This window comes from Neopelma chrysocephalum, unplaced genomic scaffold (genome assembly GCF_003984885.1).
Source record: "Neopelma chrysocephalum unplaced genomic scaffold, ASM398488v2 Primary Assembly neopelma1_42, whole genome shotgun sequence".
NCBI classification, from domain to species: Eukaryota; Metazoa; Chordata; class Aves; order Passeriformes; family Pipridae; genus Neopelma; species Neopelma chrysocephalum.
The window spans coordinates 17,768,309-17,780,056 of record NW_020897700.1 but is presented as its reverse complement, the minus strand read 5'-3'; the positions used below and the strand labels follow the sequence as shown (position 1 = coordinate 17,780,056).

The window sequence follows — 11,748 nt, the reverse complement described above, 5'->3', positions numbered from 1 at the left end:
AGCTAGAAGAGGCAGAAGACTGCTGGGGCTTGACTCCTGCAAACTTATAGTCCTTCTGGCAATGCTGATCATCGAAATGAGCCTCTTTATTTCTTGGACTCCTCCAATCCATCCCAGAAACTCCTACATTCATTCTTTGATTCACTATATCCTCCAAAGGCTCTCTCCTCTAATTCATGTCATCTTTGTATGTTTGGACTTGAGCTTCATCAAGCTGGTTTTCCTCTCTCTCGTAGTATGTTCTCAATATTAGATGTGTCAGAGGGCAGGTGTTATTTCCAGATTGAAAGAATAGATAAAGTAGCATTGATATTAATAACTTCAGTCCATATACTGCATCGTGATCATTCCCACAGCCTCTCTACAGATGTTGGACAGGAGAGGTGATCAGCACCAGTTGCTTGTTGCATGTTGCATCTGGGAACCCTTAACAGAAGGAAAAGTCGTCTGCTACCATCTGGGAACATTTAGTGAGAAATCAGTGAAACCACACTAAGGCATTTCTCTCTCTGAGCCAGGTCATGCAGCTGTGTCAGGGATTTCGCACGCTCCGCAATGTCAAAGGCCACCAAAACTCTCAGTCATCTGTAATTCACTAGGCATTTGGCCACAGTCACTGGCTGAGATATTTTTATCATTACGCTTAGCATAGGAGCAATGCTGTAGGAAAAGGGATCTCACACCAGCAATGTGCGCTTGCAGCCAAGAAGGCCAACCATATACTGGACTATGTTAAAAGCAGCATGGCCAGCAGGTTGAGAGATTCTGCCATCATGAGATCTTACCAGGAGTACTGCATCCAGCTCTGGGGTCCCCTGCACAGGAAGGACATCAACTTGTTGGAGCAAGCCCAGAGGAGAGACACTAAGATGATTAGATGGATGTAGGGATGATTACATGACCTCTTCTATGAGGAATAGCTGAGAGAGCTGGGGTTGTTCAGCCTGGAGAAGAGAAGGCTTTGGGGGAGAACTTACTGATGCCTTTCAGCACTTGAAAGGGGCCTATAAGAAAGACAGGGACAAACTTTTTAGCAGGGCCTGTTTTGATAGGACAAGAGGTAATGGTTTTAAACTGATGGAGGTCAATTTAGGTTAGATAAAATGAAGAAGGTTGTTACAATGAGGATGGTGAAACACTGGAACAGATTGCCCAGAGAGGTGGCAGATGCCTCATCCCTGGAAACATCCCAGGCCAGGTTGGACTGGGGTCTGCACTACCTGATCTAGTTGAAGATGTCCTTGCTTATTGCAGGGGGGCTGGATTAGAAGACCTTTAAAAGCCCATTCCAACCAAAATATTCTATGATCTCAGTGAGTCAGTTGCTAGCCAAATGAGTACAGTCTAGAAGAGATTTCTTTAGCAGACATCAGAGTAAAGTGTGTGGTGTTGGTGTGTGTCCCCCGCAAGAGCTGTTGGCAGCTTCCTCTCAGGAAGAAGCTGTGATTCATTCTTCCAGGAGCAGACTTACGCAGTCCCTGCAGTTTTTTTTACTGGCCACGTTGGAATAGTCTAGATTCTAGATGAGTGATTCTTACACTAGTCACTCAGAAGTCCCTATGTGCAAGGTACTTTAGAGGTACAAAGAAAGAGGCCATCTCTGTGCTAATTTGGAGATGTGAGCTGAACAAGAGAGAAATCAAACTGTTTTCTCTGTGTCAGTAGGAGATTCTGGAAAATATGTGAGCTGAATAAATATCTCCCAAACACTGCAGTAGCACAATTAGTTTCATATTAATTTATAGTCATTGACAGATTGTAACAAACAAGCATAGTGTGACTTCTGTCAAGAATTTACTGTGATTTCATGTTCAAATTTATATATTGTTATACACTGAATTGGTATACAAATAATCTATTTCAAAGTCAGACTTACTGTATATAGTCCTCTAAAAAGTGTTTTCAAGCACTAAAATCACTGCTCTGATCCTCTAATGCTTTGTGATCTTATAATTTAGGAATATTTCCTATCACCAAAATATCTCTTATCCTTTGACACGTCCAATAGTTTATATAGTAAAGACCTGTAAAACAGTACATTGAAAATACACACTATAACTGAGTTGTCTGTAATTTTTCAATTCAGATATTTATTTTTCTGCACATACATCTTTGGCTACCCAGTAAAAGTAATATGAGTATTATCAACAGATAAACGTGCTGGGAGTGCTAAAATCTTGAAGGAAATGGGTTCAAATACAGGTCTCCCCTCCACCAAGTACTTCCTACTTGTTGCAGTATGACATTCCAGCCTAATTAAACTCAAAGATCAGCCTGTTATTAAATCATTGTTTTTACCTCTCCTTTCCTCCCTCACTAAAGAAGCTAAAGCTATCATTGTTAAATGCATAAAAATGCATATATCATTCTAAAACTGTTACTCTGATGGAATACACAGTAAGCAAATTTATTTCATAATCATTCTAGCGAGGCAAATAGCATTCATGAAAGAATAAACTGCAAAATATTTATAGTTGTTTATAGTTGTTGCAGATTGTATTGTATTAGATGGGCAAATATGTACACATTCAGGCTATAATTTTTTCTTTTTGTTAATTTTCTTGCACTTTTTTTTCCACCTTTAAATCTGTATTTGACACTAAGAAGAAAATAGAGGCTTAAAGATGTTAATTCCACCAGAAAGTGGGTGCTTTGGCTCAGTTCAGCACCGCTTTGTCTAAGGATATTACAAGCCATTTTGGTTTGTACAGGAGAAATCATATGTTTATGGGGTTTTCAGTGGACTGAATTGCAGCTCCAGAATATGGTGCAGTGGAGTACTGATGGGATCCATCTGACAAGCTACTGAAACACATACATCATCAGCTTTTCAGAACAGCTATCGAGAAGCTCCCAACGTGCAATTTCTTGGTTACATTCTTGGTAAGGATGCTTTCACTGCTTTCTGTGAAATAGAGCAGCCACTCTGTTGCTGTGTGACACACAGGGTGCCGTGTGACACACAGAGTGCATCATGTGCTATTCCCATGTGACCTGGCACATCAAGCATGTCACCTTCATGAGAGACACACAAGACAGGAAAAATAAATCTGTTTTCTCATCATCAGGTTTATTGTTCCCCATCTTCACCAAGTTTTTTCTGCATAAAACTGAATAAAGAGGTCCCAGATTAAACCCATACTGAGCAGTTATTGACTCTGTGCTGATTCCTGTAAGCTGAATTAAACACAATATTGAACAATGAAAGAACCATATGTTCCTCTACCACAATGTTTTAAAAAGAAAATTATCCATACAAGGCTGACATAATATGACAGAAATCAAAAGGAAAGTCACTAACTTTCAGATATGCTGATCCCTGAAGAAATGGTTAAAAACAAAGCAAGAATAAGCAGACTTTTTGGCTATGTATTTTAGCTCTGCTTAGAACATGTTTTAGAGGCAAATATCCTTTAGAGTAGCACTAGGACCTCAGGATGTGAGGAGGGATAGTAGAGAGTGCCTGTGATTTCTGATAACAGTAGAAGCCATGCCTTGCAAGAAGAGGCCCTAAGTGTTAGCTAACAGCTGGTCATTGCTGCCACGTGCTCATGCAGGATGTTGGTTTTGTTGCTAAATTCCTGCCCTCAGTTTTGATACAAATGTATGTCCTGATACTACTGCAATTTCATGTAAATGTATAGTGCTGTTTATCATAGTTACCACCAAAAGGTATTGAAATATCAATTATGATGACTGCATTCTTTATTATGTAGAAAGCATTTTTGGTCTGCATCTAATGTGGGTAGGATGGAGTCCAAGGTGAACTACGTCTGCATGGATTTAAAGACAAGAGTGCAACCAGCAAATAGTAAGGCCCATGGCAGATTTCACCACTGAAAATCTGGGACTTAAGGTTTTCCAGCTAGACTTTGGGTGGAGTCCTAGGCAGGAGACTTAGAAAAACAATCTACCAATGCTAATGACTTTGTTGAGAAAAGGAACCAAACCAGGTTCTAAACAAGTATTTGAACATTCACAGGTGTGTACATCTTCAAGCTCCTCTGGAGGAAGAAGTACTTTTGCTTTAGGAAATTTGACAGGATGCATAAGTACAGCACTGATTTCAGAGGACTGTAAATACCTGTTACCTTCACACAATCCAATTCTCGCCATATTACTTGATATTTATATTGTGTTGATTAAAAGAAGACATTCTTTATCTGGCCTTTCTCTTTTTTTTTAACATCAAAGACTATTGAAAATTAAATGTTTAATTATATACATCAATAATTCCCAGTAACTTTGAAACAATTACATTAATATATTCCCTTCAAACTGTCTTTTGTTTTCAACTGACTGTATATTCTATGTAAAAAGGCAGTTAAACTGCTTATCTGTGTTACAGCAGCACCTTTGTGGTACTGTTCAGGGGCTGAGGAAAGTTGCTGCAGCAACAGTGCAAATTATGTAACGCTTCAATGAAGGATGAGTAACGCTGGTTTGTAGGGGGCTGCAATCCCAAGCTTTCCTTTTCTGTCAGTTTCTGTTTCTGCTTGTGAGGTGGGATACATTTTACAATAGGTTTTAAAATTCTCTGTGGAGAGTAATGTAGACTTACTGTACTCCACTAATATGGAGAGAGAATAACTCTAGACGTTTCTTGATACCACATTTTACTTGGCACATTTGAATTGACATTAGAAACTGGATTTTATTTATTTTACAGAATCCAAACTGTTGCTGATGCATTACAAAGTGTAGCAAGATTCATCTGTGTTCACATAATTTAAACAGCATGCACCATCACACTAAGCAGTAAATCATTAACAAACACCTTGGATTAACAAACTTTTTGTTAAATCTTTGGAGTTTACCTGCATTGGCCTCTGACTTCTTCTTCTGGTACCTCCAAAGCCTAGTTCTGACAACAAAGGTTTAGAAGCATTTTGGACTTGGGCATTCAGGACTGAACAGGGTGGAAGGGAAGTAGCTGTAAAGGAACTCATCATTTTATCCAGGTCTAAGTGACAGGGAAGCAAAATGTGACTTAAGAGACTTGGCTTTTAACCCTGCCTATCCTGGCTGTAAAACGTAGTTCCTACATTCTCAGGAGAGAATCTTCAGAGAGATTTATGCCCTATGAAACACAGAAATGCTTTTCCAAGCATTTAGCTATTCCAGGATTTGAATGATCCTTTTTATGTACTGGCAATTTCCTAACAAAGCCTCATCTGTTTCTGCATTGACAATCTGGCTCATTTTCTGACTGAAGTTTGAACAATTAAATTGTCTTTTTCTGCACACAAAGAGTCTGACCCTCAGGCAGAAAATTACCAATAAGTTTTTGATTTTTGTATGCCATTTTTATTTCCTGTATTTCCTAGAAGAGTGAGGCCTGGAGACATACCATATTGCTGTAAATGGTCTTTGCTTGGCAGGTGGTATGGCTTTTTTCTTTATATCTGTGTATATTTTGCATTCTTGGGTTAGTGCAAAATCACTGCATTTGCTTTGCCAGGTGTTCTTTATAGCCAAACTCTGTTTGGGGTGGGACAGTGCATACTGACTGTGAAAGTTATTTTGTAGTCCTTTGCTGATTTTGCTGTGTTTTCCCCACTTTTTCATTTTTTTTTTCAGAAATAACCTTCAGAAGACTAGTATCTTAATGTTATATTGTCAATTTCAGACTATAGTGACTGTTACACACATTAAGAGAAAACATCGAGAACTAATTTTGCACTGAGCATCAGCCAATGTGTACAGAGCATTTACGCTGCCATTTTTTAAGTCAGTATCCCAGTTGTCCTCACTGACTTTGTCATGTTTCACATTTTGGAGTAGCATGTGGGCATACAAAGTGCATCATTTTCAGATGAAACTAAACCAAATGTTTTCAGAAACACGTTCAGTGTGTTCCAATCACTGACATTCATTGTGCTCACAGGACTAGATTGCAACCAGTCCAAAATAAAACCCTGTAAAATGTTTGCAGTGTGGACATTGGGCTCTCTAAGACAACTGGTTTAGTCTAGGGTTCTGTCCCTGTTGGTAAGCACTCCTTGCTAATGCAGATGGACCATGGAGTGGTAGCCACAGTGTTTGCAACTTTTAAGATTCTCAGGACTGTCGTTTGAGAAATGCAGTCCAGTGATTATTTCTGGAGCTGGATGTCTAGATTCTCATTTACATTGATTACTATGTCAGCCATGATGTCTTTCATCTTGTCCAGCCACACTCTGCTATTCACTTCCCTTTCCTTGTGGTCTCATTGCCATACCCTTACTTTTCTGTCCTTTGGCTTTAGTTGAGTGGGTTGACCCTGATGACTGGAGGCATTTGGTGATAATGGTGGAAGTGAAGAGTCAAAGGCAGTAATAACATCCAAGCTGAAATATTTACATTGGGTATTCAGTCTCACAGATGAAGTGGTTAAGAGCCCTTCTGAGAATGAACCTCCAGATAGAATCAGTTGAGCATTACATGATTCAATCTGGTGTTATCGAGGGCACAGGGGATCATATTCTCAGGCCAGTAGATGTAATGTCTTGATTTTTATTTTAAAGAGAAATCAGCTTCTCCAGCCACTGAAAGGCTGACTCCACTACCCCTTCTGCCACTTCTGGATGTTGAGTTTTCAGTCTATTGTAAAGATCCATTAAAACTATGGTATTTAAACCATTCTCCATGTCTCATCTCCCAGTTGTCTGAAAAGAGCAGGAAGCTATTGTGATTCTGCTTTTCTTGCAGGTTGTTGTTTTTTTTTCTGTGGTGATTTTCTTGGTTTTTTCATTTGGTTTGGTTGTTGGGTGTTTGGTTTGTTTGGTTGATTGGGGTTTTTTTTGCTTGGTTGGTTGGTTTTTGTTGCACCACATTGTGCATTTGAAGTCATTTTCTCTCAGTGGGTGCATCATGGAGTCATGCTGCTGCTTGGCAAAACTACATAAACAACCCTTTCCCCCAAATTAATCAAACAAACAAACATAAAGTTCCAAATGACACCCAAATACTGTTATCTAATTATTTGTGAATGAAATAGACCACTCATTTCACAGAAATGAGTGAAAATGAGCACCATCACAGCAGATGCCCTTCTTCTAATGCTCTCACTTGCCTAGTCAAAGACTAAACTTCGGGTTCTCTGAGGGAATTCCAGTACTTCTACAATTATATGCCAGGGATCTCTCCCTTACAGATATAAGGACTAGAAAAAAATCAGATGAAGACTTTCCTAGACTGGCGACAGATTGGTGCACGGAGCAAAATGAGGGATGTGAGCTTCCCAAAAGCGAATGGATATTTTTTGGGTTGTGAGCTTGTCTAGCATGAGGAGGATGGGAGGCCACTGAGGCACCGCATTCAGCTGTCAGCCCAAACAGCCGAACAGCCCCCTCTGATGCAGGCAGTGCTTTGTTCACCCTTGCTTCAGTGCACAAACATATTGCTGTAAACCACAACTACTTGATTTACATATGTGTACATATACAAGGGACATATATGTCCATGTGTACATATGCAAACACAGATCTATATAGAGAGAAGCGTATTGTAAAATATACACTATCAATGTGCGGATGTGGATGAAAAACTCAACACGAGTCAGCAGTGTCAGCTCACAGCCCAGAAACCCAACCATGTCCTGGGCTGCATGAAAAGCAGTGTGGCCAGCAGGTCAAAGGAGGTGATTCTGTTCCTCTACTCTGCTCTTGTGAGAGCAGCTCAACACCAGCTGTGGTGTCCCCAGCATGAGAAGGACATGGGACTTGGAGCAAGTCCAGAGGAGGGCCACAAGGTTGATGAGAGGACTGGAGCACCTCCTCTACCAAGACAGACTGAGAAAGTTGGGGCTGTTCAGCCTGGAGAAGGATGTTTGGAGACCTCATAGCAACCTTCCAGTGTTTGAAAAGGGCCTACAGGGAAGTTGGAAAGGTACTCTTTTTCAGGAACTGTAGTGACAGGACAAGGGGTAATGGGTACAAATCGAAAGAGGGGAAATTTAGGTTACACTTTAGGAAGAAATTTTTTATTGTGAGGGTGGTGAGACACTGGAACAGTTCAGGGAGGCTGTGGATGCCCCAACCCTGGCAACGTTCAAAGCCAGGTTGGATAAGGCCTTGAGCAACCTGCTCTAGTGGGAGGTGTCCCTGTCCATGGCGGTGGGGTTGGGACTAGATGATCTTTAAGATCCCTTTTAACCCAAGCCGTTCTGTGGACCCACGGCTCTATGTACATGGGCATGCTTCCCACTGTGGGTGTGTAAAACAGCCGTAAGTCGGGCACACCCCGCGCCCGCCCTCCCCACGCCGCGCGGCCGGAGCGGGCCCGTGTTCCTTTAAGGGCCGCTTCCGCGCCCTACCACGTGCTGGGGGCGGGGCGGGGATACCGCGCAGCCAATGGGGAGCGTCCGAGGGGCGCGGCGCCACGGCGGGTCCGTCCTCGTCTGCCGGCTGGTGGCGGCGCGGGGAGCGCTGCCGAGCCCAGCCCAACCGAGCCCGGCCCAACCCGGCCCGGCAGAGCCCCGTCCGGGAGGGCGCACAGCCGGCTGTCAGCGCCGCCGGGCGGGCACGCTCGGCCCCTCGGTCAGGTGACGGGCGGCTGCCGAGAGCGGCGCGGCTGAGCGGGCCGGCGCTCCCCTCGCCTCCCCTCTCCTCGCCTCCGCGCAATGCTGGGCGGCTCCGCGGCAGCTCCGGGGATGCTGCCGCGGCCGCCGCCGCTAGCCGCGCGCTGAGCCGCTGCGAGGGGCGCGGCGGGAGCGCCGCCGCGTGGGGCGGTGGCATGGCCCCCACCCTGCTCCAGAAACTCTTCAACAAAAGGGGCGGTGGCGCGGCGGCCCCCCACGGCCGGGCCCCGGGGGAGGGGCCCGCCTTCAGGTGAGCGGCGGGGCGGGGGCTGCCTCGGGTGGGCAGCAGGGGAGGTGGCGGAGAGACCGGTGGGGCGAGGGGCTACGTGGGTGGCAGGTGTGCCGCATCTCCCCGGAGTGCCCCGCCGCTCAGTGCCCGGGGGGAGCGGCCGGCGGGGAGGGGGCACCACCGGGCACCACCCTTCCCTCACGTTGGATCTCTCAGCCATTTTCTGGGCGAGTTGGTAGTGGCACACCCGGGAGCCGCGGGGCGCTCGCCCCTCGGGCAGCGGCGGGGGAGAGGCGCCGGGCCTCTGTCCGGCGATTGTGTGTGATTGCTGCGATAACTTGTGGTCGGGTCTCATCAGCCCTGGAAAATTAAAACATGGGTTGATTGTCGTGACCTAAATACACGTGCGCAGCCTGGTGACCCGCTAAGCATTTCACTGCCCTCTGTTTTTGATACTGCAAATGCTTAAAGGTGAGATTCAGTAGCAATTGCTGCTTCAGGGTTTAAATGTGTGATCTTTATATAATATTGAATTATTACTGTTTTCTGAACCTCGGGGACAGCATTTTGCTCAGGCTGATGCTTTGGAGCTTTGTTCCTGTCACATCTGTGCTGCTCACAAGACCGAGCGCCCGGTGAGCGCAGTGACAATCACATGCGTGTCTGTAACCTCTGTGCCTGTTTTTCTGTGCGGCATGAGTTGACTGGTCTTGTGATCAGATGGTATACAGGATTGAGTTGGAATCTGGGCTTTCACTGCTGAAACTATTAAGAATGCTAAGAGAGACAATACTCTGATCCACAAAGTGCCCTAGTGCCAGTTATGAAAGATGACAATTGTGGAGTCATTATGTGTTCAAAGATGGTCTGTGTGGGTCATGGCCATGTGCATGGCCAAAGTTGCAAGATCATGGTGAAAAATTGTATATGATCAAAATAACATCAGTATGTTTGAGTTATAAGGTGATTCCTTTGTGTGTCATTGGTCATAGTATTGGAGCTGCATTCATACCAGAGAGCAGGGCTGGTAAATTTTGGGAAGCTGTAAAGTCTATACACTGTACTTGCTAGTTACTTCTTATAGTAGTTATTCACCTTATGAGTTAAATATCACCTTTAATTTGAAAGACAACAATTTTCCACATTTAAACTGAGGGACAATTCCAGATGAACTGTTATTTTGCCTTGTACTTGAAATCATGCCAAGTACTGTGTATCAGAGACCAGGGCTGTTAGTTCTACAGTATTGGACTATCAAGGATCTCCATGAGGGCAGATTGCTTGCACAGTGTGTTCCCCATTAGAATGAGTAAGATTGTTCCATCTGGAGTATTTTGTGAAATTAGGGATTACATTTTTTTCTATGTCTTTCTATTTCTTAGGTAAGATATTCCGCACTCGGTTTTCAGTTTAAATAACATTGAAATGATTTGACACTTCAAAGAAAAACTGTTATATTTAAAATACTACTGGAGGTACCCTTCACTCTTTTTATCCCTGATTTTTCCCTCATTCCCTTGCTGTCTATTTTTTTTACATGTGGATGTTTTTTGTGCTTGTTAATATTACATTGAGTTTCCTATTTATGACTTCTAAATATGCTATAATGCTTTTTCTTTCTTTCTAGTGATCTGCTGATGACCTGCAGGAGCATACTTACTGGTTCTTAGAAGCTCTGCTACAACCCTTTTAATAGACTTTCTGTTGAGCAGTAATCTCTGTTTGAATGGAGAGACATGATTGGACCTAAGTAAAGCACAAGATAATCCTTTGGTAGCTTCTGTATTAAGCATATACTGCTGCTTACTGTTAGAGGCAAAGTGGCAGAATCATTTTTTGTTCTAATGGTAGGCCTGTATTTTTAAGGATTTTACTTTTAAGGTTTTAGTTAGTTTTATTCCCACTTCGTGTTTTGATTAGTGAGGTCCCTCCACATTCAGTGTGCCTTGCTGTGTTTAGCTCTCTTAAGCAGCCCTGTAAGACCACAATCTGTATCCTTGGACTTTCAGTTGTTATGAAATCCTTGAAAGCCTAAGTGTATTCACACACCCTGAACAACAGCAGAATCACCAAAAATCTTTTTAGGAGATAATACCTCCTCAAATTAATGTAGTTTGACAACTTTTTTCAACTATGTTGTTAGGAAGCTTCGTGTTTTCTAGTTTTCTTAGGAACACCAGGAGAAGTTCTGTTGCGGAGGTCCATCAGTTAGGCTTGAGGTTTGCCTGTAACAAGTACTGCAAGTTCTTTTGCCCCCTCTCCTATAACAGGAGCTAAATCTTCACCAGACATCTGTGCTGCTTGCGTTCTTTGGCTCTGAAGGAAACGGCAAGCTTCAAGGTCCATGCCGCTTACCAGGATGAGCTGGCACAGCCTCAAAGAGCAGGAGACATGGTGCCTATAGCTCAATATGGAGCTACAGGAAATGGTTTCTTGGGTGCATGACCATTAGCATATTAATTTGGACCAGGAGTGCTCTTTTAAAGAAAACTTCTCAATTGTCTCCGCTGACTGCACTTTGGCTTGCATAGCCAGGTGGATTCAGTGCATAAACTGGATTTCAGTTGGAATGAATGAGATTAGAAAGTGTGCTCCTACCACTAATGGGCATTCAGTCCCTGGGACCAGAATACAGCTGATCAAAAGTTAAACTCCAGAACACGTATAGTGTGGGCGTCAGGTCCTTAGCACCAATTAATTCACTCTGTGGATCTAATTTGGTTGGGCTGCACTGTATCTTCATGTAAGCGCAACCCTTACTTGCTGAGTGAGAAGAATGTGAACATGAGATGTAAATGTTAATACAGAGCTCTTAGGACAGTGAGACTTTCTACTGGCCCAGGCCTCCCTTCAAAATAAGGGAACTATGAAGTGGTAGAAGAGTAGTAATTAAAATTATAGAATATTTTACTTTTTTTAAAAAGAGTAATTATAAATCAGCTGTAGAACAGATGTGTAT

At 43.2% G+C, this 11,748-nt stretch overlaps 1 protein-coding gene across 2 annotated transcripts in view; it reads left to right on the top strand.

Moving 5' to 3' along the window:
* The first annotated feature begins 8,636 nt into the window (after window positions 1-8,636).
* The window catches only part of FNIP2 (folliculin interacting protein 2), a 50,388-nt gene continuing 47,276 nt past the window's right edge, over window positions 8,637-11,748 (top strand). For both annotated transcript variants that reach the window (XM_027676819.1, XM_027676816.1), the window contains exon 1: window positions 8,637-8,810. In XM_027676819.1, the coding sequence (XP_027532620.1) occupies window positions 8,716-8,810 (95 nt within the window). In that variant the 5' untranslated portion in view covers window positions 8,637-8,715. The remainder of the gene's footprint in view (window positions 8,811-11,748) is intronic.